A 23,389-nucleotide genomic window follows, 5' to 3' on the forward strand; every position below is an offset into this window, starting at 1 on the left:
CAGGAAGATGGAAATAGGGAAATGACCTTCTAAAGGATGTTTCTGGTGCCCAGCTTATTAAATAACTAGGAAGAAAAAAAGCAAGCTGTGTCTCTCAAAGTTTTGGGTCAAGCGCTTTTCCTCTCTCTGTCTGCTGGTTTCTCCCTCGGTCAGTCACCCTGACGACCCGCTGGCTTGTGCAGCCCTCTCCCCAGGCTGTGCTGGAGCTGGTGGGGTCTGAGAGGCCGGCGGAGCTGTGGCCAGTAGAGATCTTAAGTCTTCTCAGCTCTGACTCCGTGAGCAAGCTGTGTGTGGCCACTTGTGACAGGGAGGGCTACATGAGATGAACAGTAAAGCGTGCAGCAGCACAAACTGGAATTACGCGCACGTCCAGGCCGTGCGTGGTGCCCTGGAGGAGAGCAAGCGCCCGCTGACGAACGTGTGTGTGGTCTCCCACCCAGGGCAGGATGGACTTCACTCGTCTCACTTTTCCTTTAGTACCGAAGGGACACACTTTAATCGCAACGTTGGTTTTTTATAGTAAGATGTGAGTAGAGGCTTTCAGTCCCCCACTAACTGTGCTCCTTAACCCAGGTGCTCGTGACCCTGTGAGGGTGCGGCCACGGGCAGGACAGACAGCACACGTGCATCTTCCCAGAGCTCCGTTTTTCCAAAAAAACATTTTGGGGCGGGCAGCGGGGGTGAAAAGCATGTTTACATTAAAGTAAAATGGCTATATCATAGAGCAGAAAGCATTTCAGCACAGTGATGGAATGGGAGACTTCAAACCAAATTCTGTGTTGGTGCAAGTCTCTCGGGGCTTTGCGCCCAATTCCTCCAGGAAGATGCCGTGAGAAGCAGAGGAGCGAGGTGCTCGGGACCCCGAGAGGGAGACCGCTTTCCTGTGACCTTGGGAAAGGAAAGGTCTCCTCCTCAAGGATCCGAGGCAAGAGCGACCACTTGCTGAGTGTTACTGGGCGCTGCTCATCTGTCACTGCGTTTCATCACCCATGAACTCGGGCACTGTCCTAGCTCTGATCTGCATATAAGGAAACCTAGGCTCAGGGCACGTAATTAAGTGGCCAAGCCCCCGTGGTCACAGGGAACGCAGGTCCTGAGGTCTGTCTGCGGGGTCCACAGCCCGGTCCCGACCCCCAGGCTCCACGCCCCCAGGATGCCCGAGCTGGGCCGGCCGGGTGAGATGGGCGCCCACCCACCGTGTTGATCTTCCTGGGCAGCGGCACGGGCGTCTCCGGCAGGGTGGGCGTGAGGTCGTTGGAGTCCTCGGACGCCTGCTTCGGGATATTTGGGGAGAGATCGGCCGGGTGTGACTTGGGGACGAGATCTGGGGGCGGCTGGGCCTTGGGAGAGGCGTCTGCCGCCTGGGGTTTCGCCAGCAGGTCTCCCAGCTGCGGCTTGGGCGGCAGGTCCTTCACCTGCGGCTTGGGAGGCAAGTCTGCGAGCTGCGGCTTGGGCGGCAGGTCTCCCGGCTTAGGTGGCAAGTCTCCGATTGGGGGTTTGGGAGCCAGTTCCGTGGGCTTCGGGGGCAGGTCTCCGGGTGGCGGCTTCTGCGGTAACTCTGCTAACTGTGATGACTTCTGGAAGAGTTCGGGCGGGATGTTGGCTTTGTCGAGGGAGAGATGATGGCTGGTCTCTGTTTTCCTTAGTGCCACTGCGGGAAACAACACAGAGAGGGGGGTCACTGGACGGGGACGTGCGGGGGTCAGCACTGCCTTCCTCTGTCACGGTCACACGGAGGAGAACCAACCCCGAGGGAATGCTCTGGATGCAGGTGCACGGGTGGCCTGCTTTGAAGAAGGTGAAAGTCGGAAGCCTGGAGGCATCCACCTTACAATGGGTGATTTTATGCTTCAGTTTATGAACAGGACATCCAAACTAATCCAGAATGATAATAAAAAAAAAACCCCCACAACTATAAACATAATACAAATTACAGAAAACTGAAAAGTACAGAGCTAAAGGAAAAGTTTTCCATAAGCCTCCTGCCTAAAGGTAGCCATTTAAAATACTTTGATGGGGCTTCCCTGGTGGCGCAGTGGTTGAGAGTCTGCCTGCCAATGCAGGGGACGCGGGTTCGTGCCCTGGTCTGGGAGGATCCCACGTGCCGCGGAGCAACTGGGCCCGTGAGCCGCAATTACTGGAGCCTGTGCTCCGCAACAGGAGGGGCCGTGATAGTGAGAGGCCCGCGCACCGCGATGAGGAGTGGCCCCCGCTCGCCGCAACTAGAGAAAGCCCTCACGCAGAAACGGGGACCCAACACAGCCATAAATAAATAAAAATAAAAATTATAAAAAAATAAAATACTTTGATGTAATTTCCTTGTGGACTTTTCTATGTATTCTTCATAGATAAGACATTTATCTGCTTTTATCTATATACTGTTTTAGCAAGAGTATTTCCTGTGTTAATAAAAATTCTTTATTAGTAGCATATATATAGCTAAAATATTTATTTATTTATGTATTTGGCTGCACCAGGTCTTAGTTGCAGCATGCGGGATCTTTAGTCGGGGCATGTGGACTCTTAGTTGCGACGTGTGGGATCTAGTTCCCTGATCAGGGGTGGAACCCGGGTCCGCTGCATTGGAAGCGCAGAGTCTTATCCACTGGACCACCAGGGAAGCCCAGTGAGCATATATTCTTAATGTTGCAGTCTATTCCGTTCTACAGCAGTATCATAATGTACAATATTATTAATTCCCCACATTTTATATGATTCATGCACTATGTAAGAGGGAAAAGGTTCCTCCCTCACCACGCCCACGCACCACCCCTGAGGTAACCTCTGTTCCATTTGAGTGGTGCACATACATGGGTGTATGAATTACTTCTTAAAACCCATAAATGGCATTACAATACATACACTGTTTGCAACTTTGTTTTTTCCCCATTTAATATGTTTGGGAGAATTTCTAAGTCAGTTCCTCTTCCTTCTCTTTAATGGCTGCGTGGTACTCTGTGGCTTGGAAATTCTGTAGTCTGTTGAAACCTTTGCACAGCTCTATCCAGTAGAACTTAGGACACTAAGGACACGTCTCCAAATCAGGCTTCACCACTTACTTACTAGCTGTGTGACCGTGAGCAAATTACACGACCTCTCTGTGCCTCACCTTCCTCATCTCTAAAACATGAGTTGACATACGTAAAGAATTTGCCAACAGCACCTGGCAGGCTCTAGGTGTATCAGAATATCATCATTACTGCTAGACAAGGTTCCTTGAGGCCAGGATTCACCAAGCACATAGTATGTGCTCAATGAGGACACAGCTGACTAAGCCACACTGCGTGAGCCAAACTAGACAAATTTTATTCTAGAAATATAAAATTCAGAAAGATATTCTTAAAATTTTATTTTTTAAAAAAGAAAGACAAACCCCAGTACTGTAAACTGTCACAAGCTGTACTGCAGCTGTTTCTGCCTGCAGCCTGCCCAGCCACGTCCCTTCCTAAGGAAATCAAGTTCAAGGACACCCTGCTCCCAGGCTGGCCCATGAGCTTCAGCCGATGTGGCTCGGCTCAGAAACTGACAGCAGGCCCATCAGATTCCTCTCTTGGAAGTCAGATACTGTGGTAAACAAAAGTCTGAGGCAGTGCTGGGGGAGAAGCTGGGGGACTCCCTGAGGCAGTGCTGGGGGAGAAGCTGGGGGACTCCCTGAGGCAGTGCTGGGGGAGAAGCTGGGGGATTCCCTGAGGCAGTGCTGGGGGAGAAGCTGAGGGATCCCTAAAAAGGGATCAAAGACAGGCACTGACATGCCTGTGTTGAGGTGTTCAGCATGGCACTGTTTATAGTGAAAAAACTGTGAACCGGGTGAATGTGGAATAGGACAGACTGCTTAATATGTCCTGGTATCAGACAATGGAGTACTATGCAGCCAGTAAGAGTGTAATTTATGTCATGGAAAGGGTTCTTGATTTACTATGTGATAAAAATCAGCTTACATAGCGACGTAAAAAAAAGCATAGGAAAAAGACTGAAAGGATAGATCAAACTGTTTATCCTGGGTGGTGAGACTTTAGGTAGTTTGTATTTTCTTCTTTATGCTTATCTGTATTTTTAAAATCTTCTGGGATGAATATATATTACTTTTATAATACAAATAAATAAGAAAGACACAGTTTCTCTTCCAAGGAAGCCTGCCCAATCTCTGGCTATTTTATTTCCAAGCTGATTTTGGGTTTTCCCCTCTCTAATTAAAAGTCCTTTCTGAACTGCATTCTTAACTCTGATGGACAGACAAGCAAATATGGTTCGTTCCTGAGAAAGGACTCAAAGGACGTAACAGGAGGAGGAGGAGGAGAAGGAAGGGGAGGAAAGAGCTCGCACACTCCCAAGCCCACATTTCCACCAAAGGGAGTGCCGGGCAGAGGATGGCACCCACTCAGTGGAAGAGCGCAAGACTAACGACATTCACAAAGAGCTCGCGGACACCTGAAAAAATACGTATGTCGAAATGCTAAGTGGAAAAACCCAGGATGCAAAACTGTAGTTTCATTATGATGACAACTGTGGAAGAATGTAAGGGACCAGGTAGCTGTATCACAGTGCAGAACTATGGTGACCCTGTTCAGGTTGAAAGATCCCCTGAGGTTTCTACACTATTGCCTTTTAAAACTCCTTAAACAAATGGCTCTGTGCAGCAGTCTGTCCCCAGTTGAGAAGGCTTTAATTAAGCCTTTTAAAAGGCGCCCGAAGGGTTTCAAAAATGGGTGATGTTTGGGAGGGAAAAAGAGTGAGATGTGGCCAGGAGAGTCCATGTGAAAGTGCCAGCTGGTGGCAGGTGCTCGGGGGGAGGGGGGCAGGCAGGAGAAGGAGCTGCAGCCCCGTCCCTCTCGACGTCACAGACGCCCTCTGTCTCCGGCTCAGGAGGCTCTGAAACACATCCGGGGACTCTGCCTTTTTTTTGGGTGAGAGAGGGAACCACTGGATGGATGGGACAGGAGTGACTGATTTAACATGGATCGCCCTGGCTCTTCTGTTGAGGAAAGACTGCAGGGCCAGGGCAGAGGCAGGCAGACCAGGTAGGAGGCTGCAAGAGTCCAGACAAGAGATGATGGTCCCGTGGACCACGGTGAGAGTGGGGGACATGGGAAGAAGTGCCTGGATGTTAGGACACATCGAAGGGAGAACCAACAGTATGTGTGGAAACGCTGGATGTGGGGCACGGCAGGATGGAAGGAGCTGAGCTTCCTTCTTAGGTTTTAAGGCCCAAACACTTGGACCTGGACAATATCGCCTGTAAGAGATAGGGACACTGTGGGAAAAATAAGTCTGGGGGGGTGGGGTCAGAAGTGTATTCAAAATCTTAAGCTAAGCAGCCTATTAGACATGTGATAGAGCAGAGATGTTACAGAGGCGGGTGTGTGTGAGTTTAGATTATAGAGGGATTCTTGGGCTGGGTGGAAAATGTGGAGATGCCAGGGTGGGTTCCCCAGGGAATGAGGGCATATTCACAAGAGAAGTGACCATGGCCGAGCCAACCTCTGGAGGCTGAGGACACGAGGAGGGCCCAGCACAGGAGGGGAGCAGGGACTGTCAGTGCCCTAAGAACAGGACGGTGTCCATAGGCCAAGTGCAGAGAGAGTAACCAGCTGGGCCAAAGGCTGCATGCAGGTGGGCTGAGCTTGACCACCCGCCGACGGCCTTGTGGAGTGGTCTTAACAGAGGATATGTGAATGGATCTTGGCTTTGAGTATCAGCAGCTGGGAACTTCACTCAAAGAGAGACAATCAGATGGCACGTCCCTCTCAACTGAAGAACGCACCGCAACCCAGGAAGGAGTTGTGCAAAGCCTGAACTTGTATCTGATCGGGTCTCTTGATCCAACTTTCAATTGCTAGGAAATACAGAGGACAGAGGAACATGTTAAATGACCACATGGGGATGCCGGTCAGCAAAATCCAGCCTTTCTGAAGCAACATCTCATTTCGTCCTTACAAAACCTGGTGAAGCAGGTGTCCTGGCCCCACTGACAGGTGAGGAATCTGAGGCTTAGTGAAGCTTCGGAGTCCCCCGCCCAGGCCACACAGCTAGTAAGTGGCAGAGCTAGTACTGGTTCCTAGGTCTCTCTGATCATGTTTGCAAGAGAAGAAATGGCACCTGGGGATACTAATGATGTGTCTTCTGAAAAAGCACGGTGTTTTTTAAGGAAGAGTTTGGTGTTTTGCTAATCACAAAATTTGAGCCTATAAATATTTTTCTTCATTGAACAAATATTAAATACCCATCTACTACGTACCAGCTACTGCTCTAGGCATCTGAGATAGAGCAGGGAACAAAAGAGACAGACACTCCTGTCCCCTTGGAGAGTATAGTGACACTCTAATTACATGCAAATATGAAAAAGATAAATCTTACCTTTCTGAGGTAGTTTAGGAAGAACTCTTGGGCCAAGGGCAGTCTTTGCAGAACCGGTGCTAATTAATAAATAAGAATCATTTAGGATTTCAAAGTGCTATAAAATCAACAGTGATATATATTACTCAAGGAAGTCACAGGAGTTTACAGAATTATCTAAAAAGTCTTTCATAATTTCTCTAACAAAAGATTATAGCTTACTTTCCCTAATTCAAAGTTTGCCTGGATTTCCCTGAGGATTATCTTCTTATTCCCAAGTCTGCAAAATGGAGTCAAGAGGGAAAGTCACGAAACAACCAACCCTCTGAATGATAGAGCCTAATTCCTCCTCTTCTTGAAACCTTTCCCCAGAGGTAACAGCGTTTATGAAAGCGCCTGGCACACTGCAGGTCGTGCCCCCAGGGCACTGCACAGAAGTAACTCAACTCATGCGACCCCAAAACATAACTCTTGTCACCTCCGTTTTCACAAGAGGAAACGGGAGCCTGTGCAGCTTCAGTGACTGGCAGAAGGTCCCGAGGCTGGTCAGTGGTGGAGCTGGATATTCAGACCCAGCTGTTTGACTCCAGGGCCCTTATGTTGTCTCTCTCTGCACCAAAGTAAACAGCTTGGGTCTCAGGCCTCCAGACTTTCCCTGAGCTTTTCCTCCTTTTGGGCGACTTGTAAACGAGCAGAGGAAGAAAGCCCGGGGAAGCAGGCCCCTGGCACAGAAGCCGCCCTGTGTTGTTTGACATCATGTGACTCCTCACACCCCTGCCACCACCGAAATGCCAGCGCTGCAGGTGGCATCTCTCAGTTGCAACGCACTCTTTTCCTTTAACAAGAGGCTCTATCTATTCCCAGAGGACACCGGGAGCACTGCAGACCCAAACAGCAATAGCATCCAAGTGCTGGACTTGTATCTGCCAAGAGCCCCTTTTATTACCTCATTTATCCTTTTCTGTCCTCTGGTGGCCTAAGAACTGGCTTTCCCCCCTTCTTTCTAGCCTAACTGCATTTAAAAGGACAGGAAAAGGCAAACCAAGCAAAAAGAAAACAAGAGTCCAATAAAAAAGATGAAATGCAAGCGTCTTCCATCCTGGCCGACAAATCACCCTTGATCTTAACTGCTCCTTCCTCGGCTCCTTTGAAATCCTAAGGTCTCTGGGTTACTAGAGGATCAGGTTGTTGAGATGAAGCCACACTGGAAAGAGTAAACGCGCGAGGGCTTTGCTCTGAACATTGCTGGAGTGTGTGTTTCGGCCTCAGCATCTTCGCAGGGACGCACACCTGCCCGTCACGGACGTAAGTTCAATGGTTTCCTGACCAGCGTACTGAGGCCAAGCCAGAGGCTCGGAAATGCCTCACATGGGAGACCTGAGGTCGACACTGTGTGTGCGTGGACCCAGGCTTCTTCCTATGCTGCTGGTGGGCTGTGTGCACGTGTGTGTACATGTATATACATGTGTGCACATGTATATGTGTGCGTGTGTACATGTATGTGTGCGTGTACACATATGTGCGTGTGTACGCATGTGCATACATGTATATATGTGAGCGTACGTGTAAATGTGTGTATACATATAGGTGTGTGCACGTACATGTATGTGTGTGTGCACGTACATGTATATATATATGTGTGTACATGTATATACATGTGCGTGTACATGTGGGGGGCTTGATTCCATGTAAAAAACATTTTGTGGGCACTTTCTCTGCGTCAGAGTCTCCTTCCTCTGGAAGGAGACCACCTGTCCTGCGGTTTAGAGCCCCCCAGGGCAAGGTGGGGAAGGGCTGAGTGGAGGGGCAGGCATGGCGAGAGGAAGGGGAGGCTGTGGAACGTGGCGTCTGAGAACCCCCGGGGTAAGTCCAGCTCTGCATCTGCTACCACTTAAACTCCTGGGGTCCGTGTCCTCATACAAAACTGAAGGCAGCAGTGACCGGGCTGCCTCATAGGGTCATAAAGACTAAACGAAATAGTGGCGTTAAAAGAAACGAGGACTTCATTTTTTAGCTTTGACAAGCTCTGGGAAGCGGCTCCTTGTGTCCTTATCTGGGTCACACTTCTCGAGAAAACCCTCTGTGCTGGGACTGGGTAGATGCTGCCCACAGAAGACCTTCCAAAGTACCTCATTTCAGTGGCGGAGGGAGAAAGGGACACCGCGCCCCCCTTTTAGCCTAGCTTCAAAAAGTCTTACAGACAGGGAATTGGGAAAGAGTCATATTTTTATGTTTGAAAATCTCTAGGCTATTGGATTTCCCTGAGATTTATCTTTTTATTCCCAAGTCTGTAAAATGGAGCCAAGAGGGAAAGTAACAAAACAAAATGACTCAATTAAAAAATTGAAAATAAGAACTCATTCTGGCAGACTCTGCGCTCCTCGGGGACGGGGGGGGTCCATTCACGCCAGGAACCTGGATGTGGAGAGCGGTGCTCCCCTAAAACAAGGTCTGCAGACCCTGCCCGGCCTCGAGAACTGTCTGCCAAGGGGCGTTTGCAAACCGAGGGGAAGTACTCAGGCTCTCAGCACGATCAGCGCCAGCTGGCAGGCCACCCCTTGAGCAGATGGCCCCTAAAACCCAGTTCTGTAACTCTGCCCACGGCGACTGTGGGCCTGCCAAGCAAGCACGTGCGGAGATGGCTCACCTCGACTGCTGGGACAGGCCCTCGAACTTGTTAGCGGTCTTGCTTGATGATGACGGACCCACGTCGTTACCTAGGGGGAAGATCAAATGTGAAAAGCCACATTTTCCAACAGGAAATGGAATGTGGGGACATAGGAATAGGCAGGCAGGCCACCCTCAGGGTCCAGAAAGGAAGTCAAAAGTGTCAAGCTAGAACAGTACACATTTCTAACATTACAACAAACCGGTTTGGGTCTTGACAATGTTTTTGTTCCTATTAAATGTTTAAAAAAGATGAGTGGTCTGCTCCCTGGCAAGGCCTCCAAGGTCACAGGACTTGGGGGATGTCCTGTAGGCTCAGAATCTTGTCCTTAGCTTGGTGGCTAGGGGAAGCAGAGTAAGGCTTCAAGTTCACCACAGATTCCCATGCCAGGGGACCACCACTGGGAACCACTGGGTGTGTGTGTGTGTGTGTGTGTGTGTACACACCATTATTCAGCAGGGTGGTGGTGACTGGCCATCTACTGGGCAAGGCCCTCAGTCACTTATTTACTAATCATTCGTTCAAACATGAATGTTTATTAAGCATCTATTATGTGCAAGGCATGAACATGGAGCAGGAGGCACAAAGGCAAGTTAAACCTCACTGCTCTTTCAGAGTATGTCATCCCACCTGTGAGGGGCACAGGCACGACCGATACTGATAACATGGGGTGAGATGGATGCTGACGGGGTTGGGTGCTGTGAAACGAGGAGAAGGAAATAGCATCTAAAGTGAACTGGTCATGGGCTTCCCTGGTGGTGCAGTGGTTGAGAATCCGCCTGCCAATGCAGAGGACACGGGTTCGAGCCCTGGTCTGGGAAGATCCCACATGCCGCGGAGCAACTAAGCCCGTGCGCCACAGCTACTGAGCCTGCGCTCTAGAGCCTGCAAGCCACAACTACTGAAGCCCGTGCGCCTAGAGCCCATGTTCCGCAACAAGAGAAGCCACCGCAATGAGAAGCATGCACACCGCAAGGAAGAGTAGCCCCCGCTTGTCGCAACTAGAGAAAGCCTGCGCGCAGCAACGAAGACCCAACGCAGCCAAAAATAAATAAATAAAGTTAAAAAATTTATTAAAAATAAATAAATAAATGAAGTGAACTGGTCAGAGGGGCAGGGAAAGTCCTTTCTTGGGGACACGGACCTTGAACAGTGAAACACCTTCAACGGGGGAGCAGCAAGACCAAATCCACGGGCTTGTCGAGGAGACACAGAGAGACTGGCCAGAATCAAAGTGGGCTCTTCTGTGACCCGTTCCGCACTGGGAGGAGCCCAAGCGCCAGGCACCCAGGAGGGACCCCAGGAACCTGCAGGGCACGGCCATCTCTGGGGTGCTGTTCCCTCTCCTCACCTGCTCGCCCTTCCAGCGACTGCCCTGGACACGCCAAGTGCTCCTCTTTCTGCAGAGCCCCCTCCCCTGCCTGGATGCCCGCAGGGCCTCCCGGGCGGCACTGACGGGCTGGCTGAAGGGGGGAGGTGAAGGGGGCGGGCCGAGCGAGCACCTGCACTAATGCTCACTGTGCAGAGGCGCCCACGCTCTCCCTCCTCCCGGCAGGGGGAGCCGGCCCCGTCCTCATTTTAAAGATGAGGAGACAGGGTTAAGTGACCCAACGGCCACAGGTCACACGGTCGCATGATGTACCTAGCGGTCCTGTACACAAATGCACGCGCTTTTCATTACCCATTGTGATGCGCCAATAGCAACATTGGTAATAGCAACTACTGTGTATCGAGCACTTACTATGAGTGAGGTACTGTGCTAGGTACCCCCTAGTCTATGAGATATAAAATGGAAGGCACTTATATTGTGTAAGAAGAAACAAAGAAGTAAAGCAAAGGTCAAGGTCAAGCAGCGGGTAAGTGCCAGGGCTGGGATATAAAGCCAGGCAGCGCCCCTCCAGGGCCTGCGTTCAACCACCACACTCGCCCCCTCCAATCCAAGTCCCACGAACCTACAGGACAGGCAGCAGCTGGGAGAGCACTAAGGCAGGCGCTCCTGGACAGGACTTTAACTTCAGGACACACATACAAGAAGAAACAAGCTCAGCTGGTGCTACCAGGGCCAAAGACTTTCAAATATAGATGTATTGTACTAAGACACCCCTCCTAACCATCAGTATATTTCCACGAGTCTGTAACTTAACAATGAAGGACTTCTTTGGCAGCCTCTCACGACATCCTTCGAGCGGAGACTTCCTTTAAGGCAGGCATTTCTCTTCAGCAAGGTGCTCAAATCTCACACTTTCAGATTTAAATGGGCCCTAACAATCAAAATGTCAAAGAAAGTTCTATATTAGAGGAATAAGCTGTTGCATCTGCTAATTTCTGTTCCAGGTAGAAAACACCCCAAACCAGTGATTTTTAACCCTATTAGGCGTGAGACTGAATACGAGACCATAAAGGCTGCAAGAGCCCCCGGCTCTGCCCGGGGCCGCCCACTCTGTCACACAGACAAGGAATCACGTCAGGGGCTGTGGTCCGACAGCCACAGCTCCTATGTCCAGTGTCCTCATTTAACCCTCCCCTCTGGCCATGCTCCAAAGACACTGTGTGTTTTTACGCCTCTGTAACTTTGCCCCCTCTGTTCCTTCTCCCTGCAACGCCTATCCCCTCCCACTTGGGGTAAATTCCTTTGTAACCTTCAAAGAGTCTCTCCAAAGTCAATTTCTGAGAATTCTTCCCAAGCCAGACTCGGTCTCTCCACACCCCCCGGTAAGCCTACAACCATTCATCACAGAGGATGCTCAGGGTGCAGATTTTGGAGCCAGACAAGCCTGGTTTTGAATTCCAGTTGTACCACCGACCAGCGGGTGTGAGTTTTGATGACACTGCTTTTTCTACTGAGCCTCAGTTCCCTCATCTTTAAAATAGGAATAACAGTACCTACTTCACTAGATGGGCACGAGCATATCATGAGAGAGAAACCACGGAGTGTAGTTCACGGTGCTGGACCACAGGGGGCATGACACCAACGGAGATGGCCGTTTTGAGCTCCCTGATGAGATGTAACAAAAATGCAGATGATTTATTTCCTCACCGAGTGAGCATTTCACGGACAGGGGCTCTGCCTTGTCCGTCCCTGCAGCCCCACTGGAGCCCAGTGTCCGCACGGAGCAGTCACTGGGTGCTGCGGAATAAAGACAAGGCCCCCAGAGTGGACTCCTCCACCCCTCCACCCACAGCCTGGTTTCCTGCGCACCTGGGTGGGGAGGCACCTGTGGTCTGGCGGACAGGAATTCTGTCTTCCTCAGAGCCAGGCAAAGGCCACCTGCTGTGCCTGGGCAGAGAAGCGTGGCTTCGAAAAATTTCCAAAAATAGGATAGCACCAGAGGGAGAAGCAGAAGCATGGAAACAGCTCAATCCTTTCTTCCTCCCTCCGTGCAACTCGGGAAGTGACTGTGGTACACACACAGATGTGTGAGGAGAGGGCTGGAGACGGACGGTGGGCGGACAATTTAAAAAGCTGTGGGCCAGGAGTGTGGAACGAGAGGAGGGCACTGCCCAGCAGTGCCTGGCACACAGGCTCCAGGGGTCTTCTGGAAGAGTGGGTAATTATACGAACCTCGGAGTCAGAAATAGGTTCAAATCCAGGCTCTGAAGTTATCGGACAAGTCACTTGACCTCTGTGATTCAACTTCCTCATCAGTAAACCAGGGACCACAACAGTCCCTATCTCACAGGACAGTTGCGATGGCTTAATACAGTAACGTATGAACAAGTGTACAGCAGCTGGTACATGGCGAATGATCTATACATGGTGGCAGCCACTGTTATTTCTAGAACTGCACGTAAAATGGGGTCGGAGTGTTGGGGGTCGGTGACTTGAGAATATATTGGGAAATCCAAGAAAAAGAAAGAATCAGGAAGTTTCTACCCAAAGGCTCTTTTACAAGCCAATACTACCTCTAATAAGTAGATGTGGGGGACTTGGATCAAACATTTCAAATATTGACCCATCGTACCTGGAAGTTCTGGCCTTGAAATATGAGAAGGGGATCATCTTGTGGTATAGTTTTTCGTCCATTATCTACTCTCCGTTAAAAAAAAGAGAAGCGTATAGAACTTAAATCCCAGTGGCCAAAGATAAGGAATGCAAGTGATTCCCAGAGGTCCCTTAGCCAGGTATTGGTGGAACACGGATGAGAACTCAGGCTTCTGGAACGTTTGTTCGGTGCACTATATGGTTTCCCAGGATGGGCCCCGTAAACACTTCTCTGAATACCTGACAAAGGACGGAGCTCCCAGGGGAAGCTGATCTCACGTAGTCACTGCAAGAATCTCAAGTGTGAGAAAAGGCTTAATCTTATGGCCGCCATGAACTGGGTAACTGGCTGCATTGTTTTCTTTGCTCTCACCTCTAAGAACCTCCGTGTCAAATCTGTGGTCTGTTTCCAGCTGCTGTATGTGACCTTGTGTTATGCATTTTGTGAAGACATAACACTCCTGGACTTCATCTTACTTTGCTCCCTTTGTCCTCATTTCCTTATTAATTTAATTTGAATTGTGTTAAAATGCGTTGGTCTGTTAGAAAGCAGGTTATAAACAACTTATTTTGTCTCCAAAGGTGAGGTTTAACGACATGCCACTTCAAAAATCAACAGTCCCTGCAAAAACCCGATTCTGCCCACCAGCCTAGTTGTTTTCTGATAGAAAGCCTGCCTCTGCCGTCTCCCTAGACAGATGGCCGAACCCGCCACCATAGCGGGGCTGCAGTAATGTGATGCCTGGGCTACCCTGGGCACCGTGGATGCTGTGGTCCTGGCAGGGAGAAAGCCCGGGGTGGCCTCCCCACACACCAGGGCTCCGTGCGGCAGAGACGAGGCGGCACAGCCAGGCGGAGGGTGCCTACCTGCCGGGCTACCTTCCCCCGTCTCCATTCACAGGCAAAGAAACAACTGCCACGACAGGGGAACAGCCAAGGGGATCACTGAGCCGTCACGTGCAGAGCTCAGCAGAGCAAGGAGAGCGTGAGGGCCATGGGCTCTCCCAGCCACACGGGCTCCCCACTCACCAGCTGTGAGAACTTGGGCAGGGGACTGAACCTTCCTGAATCTCAGTGTCCTTAAAGTCAAGGCCCTTGCATTTCCTACTCTGTGGAACTGGGCTTAAGAATTCGATGAGTACTATTCACTACCCCCAGTTTACAGCCGGAGAAACTGAGGTATGGAACAATTCAAAGGTAACTGCTGAAAGCCACAGGGCTCAGGTGGTAGCGGTGGATTAGAATCCAGGCAGTATGACACAGGTCCACACCGGAGCTCCACTGAGACAGAAACAGCTCGGGCCCTCGTAAGGAGTTCATACTGCACTGGGAAAGACAGAAAGGCAAACAGAACCACTGTGTGATAATCCCTATGCCAGAGGAGCAGAGAGTGGGCACGGGGGTGCTGGCCGGGTTGGGGAAGGTCTCTGAAGCAGGTCCCTGGACACTAGATCTTGAAGGATGACTAAGCGTGAACACAAATGGACAGACTGTTCTAGGTTGAGGGCACACTATGAGCAAAGGCTCAGCTCTTAGAGGAGAGGATGGAGTTGGGGAGCCTACCAACTCCACACGGCAGGCACGTCCTACGTCAGGGCGTGGGCAGGTGAGGCCCGGGGCGAGCTCGGGGGCTACTCCACCTCCTCGTGTCCGCCCCCCACGCCCCGGTCCAGATCTCAGACAGTCCAAAGGCCCTCCCCTCAGGGGCTGTGAGGAGACGGGAGGTCTAGGGGAACATAAGAGCACTGGAAAGACGGGTGCCTAGCGGGAAACTACAGACACCATAAATGCTGCCTAGGAATCCGGTACCCCGTGTGCCTTATTAATTAACAGTCTGACCCCTGCCTTCGGCTTCTGGACCACAATGTCCGTGGGAGACAGGTAGGGATAAAACCCGCGGTGATCAGACAACACAAAGCATGAAGACCGGGATCTGAGCCACTTTAACCTGCCTGGTGAGAGGCTTGTTACCGTCCCATGTCTGCAGATGCCTTTAAGAACATCTCCCCTATGTGCACACACAGCAACTCAGAGAGAACGGCCCCGACGGCCGCAGAATTACCACTTGGGGTTGTTTGTGACGTGTACGGTGGTCACTTTTGCGTGGAGAGATTTCGATTTTTGCCGCTTGAGGCTGCTGGTAGGTGGCAGCCAACTGCTCAGGGCCCACAGCTTCCGAAGCTTGAAGGCTGCCACTCACCGCCCGGGGCACCAACTCACTCTCATAGAGGGGTAACCTTGTCTCTTAGTGAAAAATGCCCCTTGTCTACAACAAAACCCACCCACACCCAAACCAAATCAAATGAACACCCGCTGTTTTTCTAGTCCTGCTGCTTAGTCTTGTGAAAGAAACTTAAGAAAGGGATGATTCTTAAGCCAGAAAACAGAAGTTTAGTAAATTTAACTATAGACTGATGGAGTCTGTGAGGCACAATGAACTTTATGCAGAAATAAAACCCGAGTAAACAACAGGATCAAAATTTAGTGAAATTCGAAAAGGTTAGTCTGTGATTTGTGGTATGAAAACCTGCAGGAAACTGGTGACCTTCAGTGGAGCATTATTTGGGGCAAAGTCCTTTTGGAAGAATCCTGGGGACTCCTGAAGGCCCTGGGGTGGGGCCTCGGGCAGTGTCAGGGACCTGCATGGTGCTGACGTGCGCCTGGGCACACCCTCCCCGCGGCGGGTCTCACCGGGAACAGATTCATCAACACCCGCTGCAAATGTCCCCTCCCCACGAAGCCTGCCGACGCAGCTGGACACCCTGCTTCAGCGTTTCCGCAGTATTTGGTGAAGAACGCACCGCACGCGTCTCCCTCCTGGACCACGAGCTCCTCGAGCACAAGGGTGGAGAAGCCCAAACCCCAGGCACCAGGCCAGTGGGGTGAACGGCTAAGCACAGACAGTCCACACGCGCTGTGGCTTCTGGGTCACATGACACACAGGCGTGCCCGTCTGCAAACGGGCAGCATGGCTTTTCCCAGAAGCTCCCCAATCCAGAACACCTATTAGGGGCTTTCTGATGAGGCCTTTAAAAGCATTCAGCTGAGCTCCCTATCAGTTACAAACGAACAAAAAAGCCATGACACGATTCACTGGCAAGGGGAGGTGAGACATGCAAATCAGCAGGGCCAGGACCCCGTGGGCGCCGGGAGACACCGGGCTCTTGAGTGAAATTGGTGGCAGGCTGGTGAGCTACAAAGGGAGATAAAGACGGAAACCGTGTTCCTCGTGGATAGAAATTTGTTATCTGCCACCAGTGTCAATGAAATGGTAAACTACCAACTGATCTGGGCAGGTTTGTTTATTGTCAATCGATTATTGACTACCTACTGCAACCTGGGCTCGATTCTAGGCTCTGTGAACACAGAAAGGAACAAGACAGACAAGGGCCCCGCTCTCACGGAGCTATGTTCGAGAGACCAAAAAGCCGAACACAAATAAAATACCTGTCAGTGGTGATCTGGGGTCCTGAGGGAAACAGTGGAGAGGGAGCTCCCTTAGAGAGGATGGCCCAGGAGACAGACATGCAGGCGGAGAAGGACGGGAGGGAGCCAGGCTTTCAAGCCCATGACAGAGCTGCAGGGAGGGGGCGGCGCCAGGAAGGAAAGAGCCCGGTGGAGCCAGAGGTGAAAGCAGGCCAGCGAGGCTGAGCGGGGGACAGGGGCTGGGAGAGACCAGCCTGACCCCCAGGGCCCTGGTGGGTGTCTGGGGCACAAAAAGCGCTCAGCACCTTATCACTAGTACACTTTTTAAGTGGTGGTGGTATTTTCCCCCACGTTTCTTGGCCAGAAGAGGCTGTGCAATCATATGTATCCAGGCCCTCACCCAGCGTGGGGGCGGTCTGGTCGGTCTGCTGGGTGTGCTGAGAGCGCCCACTGCCCCCCGAGCCCCGCGCGCTGCCTGGCTCAGGCAGTGAGGGCCCTGACTGGAGGACGACTTACCCCAAGGAACTGCGCCTTTGTTTGGGGGCCCGTGAGGTAGTGGGCTGGGAGGGTCGGATAGGGTTCTCTTGTGTCCGGGCGGTGGGGGAGGAGGCCGCTTCTTGGACAGGGTGGAGCTGCCACTAGAGGTCTGGGCGCTTAGAGGGAGCGCTGACGGTGGGCCAGCTGGACCTGGAAAGGAAGCGAATGGTGCAGGAAGGTCAATCCCAGTCTCGCAGACGGAACAGCCTGTGTGCAGTCACTCCCATGCCTCAGATGGAGAGTGACACACAGAGACCGGAGCACGAGGCTGGGGACGGCCAAGTCCATCGAGCCGGTAATCCCCAAAAGAGGGTTTTTAAAAATTGCTGGTAAAAAAAACAATTAAAAAGGAGAGTGTGTGCTTTTAAGGAACAAAACGTCAGTCAACATGGAACGCTACTGGGTTTAGATCATCCTTTGGGTACAAAGGGAGACATAAAACACACACATTTTAAACCAGTAACTCACTGGAACCACTGCAAAACCTACAGAGGAAGAAGGCACACAGCACTGCCAGCAAAATCAATGGAGAAAGAGCAAAATACCGACTAAACCTCCAAAGGGCCTCACATGGAAACATGAACACTGGATTCACAGAATAGGGTTTCTCTCTCTACTGCGATTTTTTTTTTTTCAGTCAGCAAACGCTGCCTGAAGTTTTTTTTTGAATGACTTTTATAAATAATGAAGGCTCTAATGTAAAGGGTTACTTGGAAAGAAGGGAAATCCAAAAACCCTTTTCTCTTCCAATTCTGTACTGTTCTAGAAATCATAAACCACCTATTATATTGGAAGCTTGAACAAATTACATAAGCTTCACTGATTTCTATAGGTTTAAAAAAAATTTTTTTTTAAAAATTTATTTATTTTTGGCTGCGTTGGGTCTTTGTTGCTGCGTGAGGGCTTTCTCTAGTTGCAGCGAGAGGGGGCTACTCTTCGTTGCGCTGCGCGGGCTTCTCATTGCAGTGGCTTCTCTTGCTGCGGAGCACGGGCTCTAGGTGTGCGGGCTTCAGCAGTTGTGGCACATGGGCTCAGTAGTTGTGGCTCGCGGGCTCTAGAGCGCAGGCTCAGTAGTTGTGGCACACGGGCTTAGTTGCTCCACGGCATGTGGGATCTTCCCAGACCAGGGCTCAAACCCGTGTCTCCTGCATTGGCAGGCAGATTTGTAACCACTGCGTCACCAGGGCAGCCCTGATTTCTATAGGTTTTTAAAAAGATTCTACTTTCTCCAGAGGTAATGATAGGATAGCAATAATGATATTAATATCACACACACACACACACACACACCACTACTGCAAAAGTTGACTTTTTGAACTAACGTTTTAAGAAAAAAAGGAGTTTGTTTTCAGTGAGCACTATGGGAGTAGTATATATGCTGTTAATTTTGTTTATTCCAAGTGACACTGAAGTGGCTGGTGCGTGCTGAGCACTATATGCTGGGCACTTTGACAAATCTCTCTTTATGATTGTTACCAGGTTATGGTTTAACTGGACAACAGTGTCCGCAAACATTAAAAGAGAAAAAAAGGAAAGAAACAAAAAAAGCTAGGAACACTGCCACACCAAATGTTTACTGCAGGATAGCAGGTACCTGGTGATCCAGAAAGGCTCCAAAAGAACTTTTTACATTCTGCATATTAAAAGAGAAGCTTAATTACTGCTGGCCTCCTTCCTTGGGAAAACAAGCTTTGCTATTTCCCGTGATCAATTACTGCTCAGTACAAACACAGATTTAAACCCCCATTTCTCAAAGATAGTCTCGTCTTGGAAGTAAATACTGTTCATCTCAGTAAAATGGTCGTTTGCTTTAGAATTAAATGGCCCTAGCAGCAGTATTTACTCTCAGTCCTACTGTTGAGATATGTGATGGAAGCCTTACCGATATCCCGAATCAACGCCTAATTACGGCACCAGTCACTGAAGTTTTAGAAACTGCTTTATTTTTGTAACAGTAAAGGCATTGTTATTTTAGCCTTGTGTTTGTACAGTGCTTCCTAGTTTTCAAAATGTGTTCATACATGCTATTTGCCTTGATTTTCATAACAACCCTGTGAGGCATGTGGGTCTGGTATTACTGGCCCCATTTGGCAGCTACGAAAGCGGGGCTGGGCGTGATTAAGGGTATGGAGCCACGAGGGGCGGAGCTGAACCATGATGCAGGTCTCTGGGGATGGCGAGGGCTCGCCCCGTCCTGAAAGCCAGGCCAGCATTTTCTGGGCTCGCCACACGAGGAAAATGGCAACAACAACGCTCGGTACTAGGAAGTGTAATTTTCCTCTTGGAAATAAATGGAGAATACATAATAGACAATGGTGAGATTCCCCAGCAGTTTCATCTGTATCGCCATCTAGGGACTTTCTGATGCAATGCATCTGGAAGGCCATATCAATCAGTTTCAAATCCTGCCTGGAAACACAGATGGCCAATGGAGCTATGTCTCTGGGCAAAGCTGTCTGTGTACGTGGTTTTAGGAGTGATCAGACCAGAGTTGTCCTGTAACCACAAACCAAGCAAAATCAAGCCTCCTGAATCATCATTTAAAAAATGCAGGGGTTAGTGCTCCTTTCCTCACGCCATCACAGCCTTTTCTTACTTTCAGACATCAGCTACTACAGTCTCTAATTATCCGTCTTTGCTGACTTGTTCATTGCCTCTCTCCCCACCATGCTGCAGGTTCTACCAGGGTCAGGCTGTTCTCTGGCCTGGTGTAGAGAAAGCTGCATTTAGTAAATACAGTATCGAATAAATGGATGAATAAACTTCTACTTCTCTTGTTGTAAGGCTAGCGATCCTTAAAGAAGACAGAACGTCTCACTTAGGGTGACAGATCAGAAACCAGGGAGAGAGGGGACCTAGGGAGAGATAGTGTGAAGTTCGAAAAGAAATATTCAATACTGTAATCGACTTTCATGGCAAATAACACACAGACCCACCTATTGTTCTGTAATAGAAGCTACAGAAAGGAAGATGCCATGAAATCTTCTTGGCTGGTAGGGCATGAGTTAAAAAAGGGTGAAAAACACTATATCAGACCCCAGAAAAGCAGACAAAATTTTTTAACTTTACTGTAAAGAGCTCAAAAGACTTCCAAAATAAGTAATTAGTCTTTAAGCACTAAAAAGGATGTTTCCTGCAATATAAACCTGAGCATTGGCTTGGTCAGGAAAGAAGCAATTCTGGAGGGGTAAAGAAAGCTAAAACAAAACAAACTAAAAAATAGTAAACACAGCATCAAACAAACTCGATAGGGGTGGGAGGCAAGATTAACAGGTGGGGAGGGGACTCGGGCAGCCAGTTTTCTTCCCTCAACTCTGCCAGGGCCTGTGGGAATAAGGAGAAAACACCCTAAACCACATTTGCCGTGAATACTGGCTATTATGTCAAATTATCCTCTAACACTTTTTCTTAAAAATATGGTCTAAAAAAAAAAATATATATATATATGGTCTAGACTTCCGAAGCTGCCATACATAGCTCCAAGGTTAAATTATTAGAAGGTCTTCTACAAGGAGGCAGGGTGTACCGCGCAGCTCTTACTGGGGGTTCACATGCCTGGGGTTCGCCTGTATTTCCAACAGCCTCTTGGTCACTCAGTTAGACGTTCTGCCGGGGCTTCAACGCTTGTGGCCCCACGTGAGCTGTGCTGCTTTGAGCACCTCACCGTCACCGGCTCAGGGAGGTCCCTCACCGAGGCCTGCAGCTCAGACGTGTGGCCACCATGCAGCCAGAGCTCGGGAAGCCCACACGCGTGACGCCACCGTGCATCTCAGAAGCCTCAGTGCTCACAGTAAGCACTCTGCATCTGCCAAGTGTTAGCTCATCCAGAAGCCTTCTCTAACCCTCCTTTGTCCTGGAGCAACTGCTTCTATCTCTGCTCGCACAAGGGTAAATGGCACTACATACTCTCTACCCTGCATCAGAACTACGCTCTCTCCTCCTTTCCAAGCTGGAAGCCTCCTTACAGCAAGATCCACACTGTCTTTCTCTCTCTCAGCACCTGGCACATGCTGGGCACAGTCTATGGAAATAATTCATGGTGTAAGTCAGGAGGAGTCTTCTTCAATGTCCTTGTACCTTTGTTTTTTTTTTTTTTTTTAATTAATTAATATATTTATTTTTAGCTGTGTTGGGTCTTCGTTTCTGTGCGAGGGCTTTCTCCAGTTGCGGCAAGCGGGGGCCACTCTTCATCGCGGTGCGCGGGCCTCTCACCATCGCGGCCTCTCTTGTTGCAGAGCACAGGCTCCAGACGCGCAGGCTCAGCAGTTGTGGCTCACGGGCCTAGTTGCTCCGTGGCATGTGGGATCCTCCCAGACCAGGGCTCGAACCCGTGTCCCCTGCATTAGCAGGCAGATTCTCAACCACTGCGCCACCAGGGAAGCCCATACCTTTGGTTTTTAATAAAACAGAATACCCAGAGGTCTTCCATGCTGGGAGACCAAATAAAAGTACACCTTTGAAATTTAAATTTAAAACAAGACCCAGAAGACGGCTTTAAAAATTATCCTGACAGTTTTCGGAAAAACTGTCTGTAGAAGGATAACATACATATTCTAACATGCCAAATAGAAGTGTTAATGAAAGAAGTTAATGACAGAGTTATATAGACAACTCTGGACAATACAAATGACAAATTTACCGTTTTCTAATGGTTTTCACAGTACAGAACTTAAAAAGAATGGAAAGTTTCTATCACTTAAAAAGTAGATAGGGACTTCCCTGGTGGTGCAGTGGTTACGAATCTGCCTGCCAATGCAGGGGACACAGGTTCAAGCCCTGGTCCGGGAATATCTCACATGCCACCGAACAACTAAGCCCGTGTGCCACAACTACTGAGCTTGTGCGCCACAACTACTGAGCCCGTGCTCCGCAACAAGAAAAGCCACCGCAATGAGAAGCCCGTGCACCACAAACAAGAGTAGCCCCCCCTCGCCACAACTAGAGAAAGCCTGTGCACAGCAACAAAGACCCAACGTGGCCAAAAATGAATAAAAAATATAAATAAATAAATTTATATATTTAAAAAAAGTAGATAAAGATGCAAGAATATTTACTTAGAGAAGAACTGTGTATAGCAGGAAGGAGCTATCATCATCTCCATGCTCAGGTGGGGAAACAGAGGCACGGTGCAGAGGAGGGGGGCGTGTGGAGAAAGCACTGCCTGGCAGCAGGCCTGGCAGGATCCCAACGCGGCAGGGACACTGTGAAAGACGCAGCGCTGCACACAGGACACGCAGGAGCCATCCACGTGTCCTTCAGTCTCCCTCCAGGACACTGATCATTAAGAGAAAAGTGCCAAACTCAAGGGGCTCAGGGTTGGTTCTTTAACACTCATATATTCTTTGTTTTCTTTTTAAAATGATTTTTTTTGCTTTTTAAAATTTATTTATTTATTTTTGGCTGCGTTGGGTCTTCGTTGCTGCATGCAGGCTTTCTCTAGTTGCAGTGAGTGGGCTTCTCATTGCAGTGGCTTCTCTTGTTGGAGAGCACAGGCTCTAGGCGTGTGGGCTTCAGTAGTTGTGGCACGTGGGCTCAGTAGTTGTGGCTCGCGGGCTCTAGAGCGCAGGCTCAGTAGTTGTGGCACACGGGCTTAGTTGCTCTGCGGCATGTGGGATCTTCCCGGACCAGGGCTCGAACCCGTGTCCCCTGCACTGGCAGGCGGATTCCCAACCACTGCGCCACCAGGGAAGTCCTGCTCATACATTCTTAACGTGCAAGATGCACAACAGCATTTCCTCTGCTCCCCTTTCCACACCCTGGCAGTCAGGCGACTGGGCTGGCGAGCCCGGGCCAGTGGTCACTGCTGAGGGCAGAAGTCACAGACGTGCTCTCGGCCAGCAAGGAGGCCAATGCAAGGTGATATACGTGTGCAGTGCTTTAAAAAGGATTGAGAGAGACTGACAAAAATAGGCAAAACAAACATGCAAACAAAAACCCACTCACAAAAAAAAATCCCAGAAAAATCCAGAAAATTCAACACAAATGAAGGACCATGGTCCATGGGAAGCTTTAAAATCGAGCCACTCAAATGGCTACCTTCCTGTGAGATAAAAAATCCCAGGAAACTCTACAGTCATCAGCATGTGAATAAAGCCACGCACAGGGAAACATCTCCTAGGCAAGCCCAACTCCTGGAGCAGGGCACTTTCGTACCTTCAGACCCCGGGGCAGTGTTCTCCCTGGCCACCCCCCCTGCCCTAACTGTTGCTACAGACCTCAAATGAGTCAGAGAAATGGTGTATAAAATGCTTACACAACTGAGTTTGGGCATAAACGTGGTGCAGAAGGATCGTCAGCAAGCCAGTTATCACAGCCCCAGGACATCTGGGTTAGTTTTATGAGTGTGCCCTCCTTGCTCTGGCTGCACACTTCTGGGACATGCTTTCACTGCTTCTGCTGTTGTTTGTTCACTCAGCAAGCACTGACGGAGCACGCCCCCTCTG

General features: G+C 49.9%; 1 protein-coding gene and 1 long non-coding RNA gene across 10 annotated transcripts in view; one reads left to right on the forward strand and one right to left on the reverse strand.

Annotated features, from left to right (window-relative positions):
- Positions 1-23,389, forward strand: part of LOC309647128 — a 467,593-nt gene that overhangs the window by 348,491 nt on the left and 95,713 nt on the right. The window lies entirely within an intron of this gene.
- Positions 1-23,389, reverse strand: part of ASAP1 (ArfGAP with SH3 domain, ankyrin repeat and PH domain 1) — a 352,675-nt gene that overhangs the window by 5,535 nt on the left and 323,751 nt on the right. For 7 of the 9 annotated variants that reach the window (XM_082434069.1, XM_082434067.1, XM_082434070.1 and 4 more), the window contains 4 exons: positions 16,926-17,096; positions 8,981-9,050; positions 6,355-6,413; positions 1,197-1,651 (listed from right to left, as the gene is read on the reverse strand). In XM_082434069.1, coding sequence (XP_082290195.1) covers positions 1,197-1,651; positions 6,355-6,413; positions 8,981-9,050; positions 16,926-17,096 — 755 coding nt within the window. The remainder of the gene's footprint in view (positions 1-1,196; positions 1,652-6,354; positions 6,414-8,980; positions 9,051-16,925; positions 17,097-23,389) is intronic. The other 2 variants (XM_082434072.1, XM_082434075.1) reach the window with 1 other exon arrangement.

Source organism: Balaenoptera physalus (assembly GCF_965194825.1).
Source record: "Balaenoptera physalus genome assembly, chromosome: 17".
Lineage (NCBI taxonomy): Eukaryota > Metazoa > Chordata > Mammalia > Artiodactyla > Balaenopteridae > Balaenoptera > Balaenoptera physalus.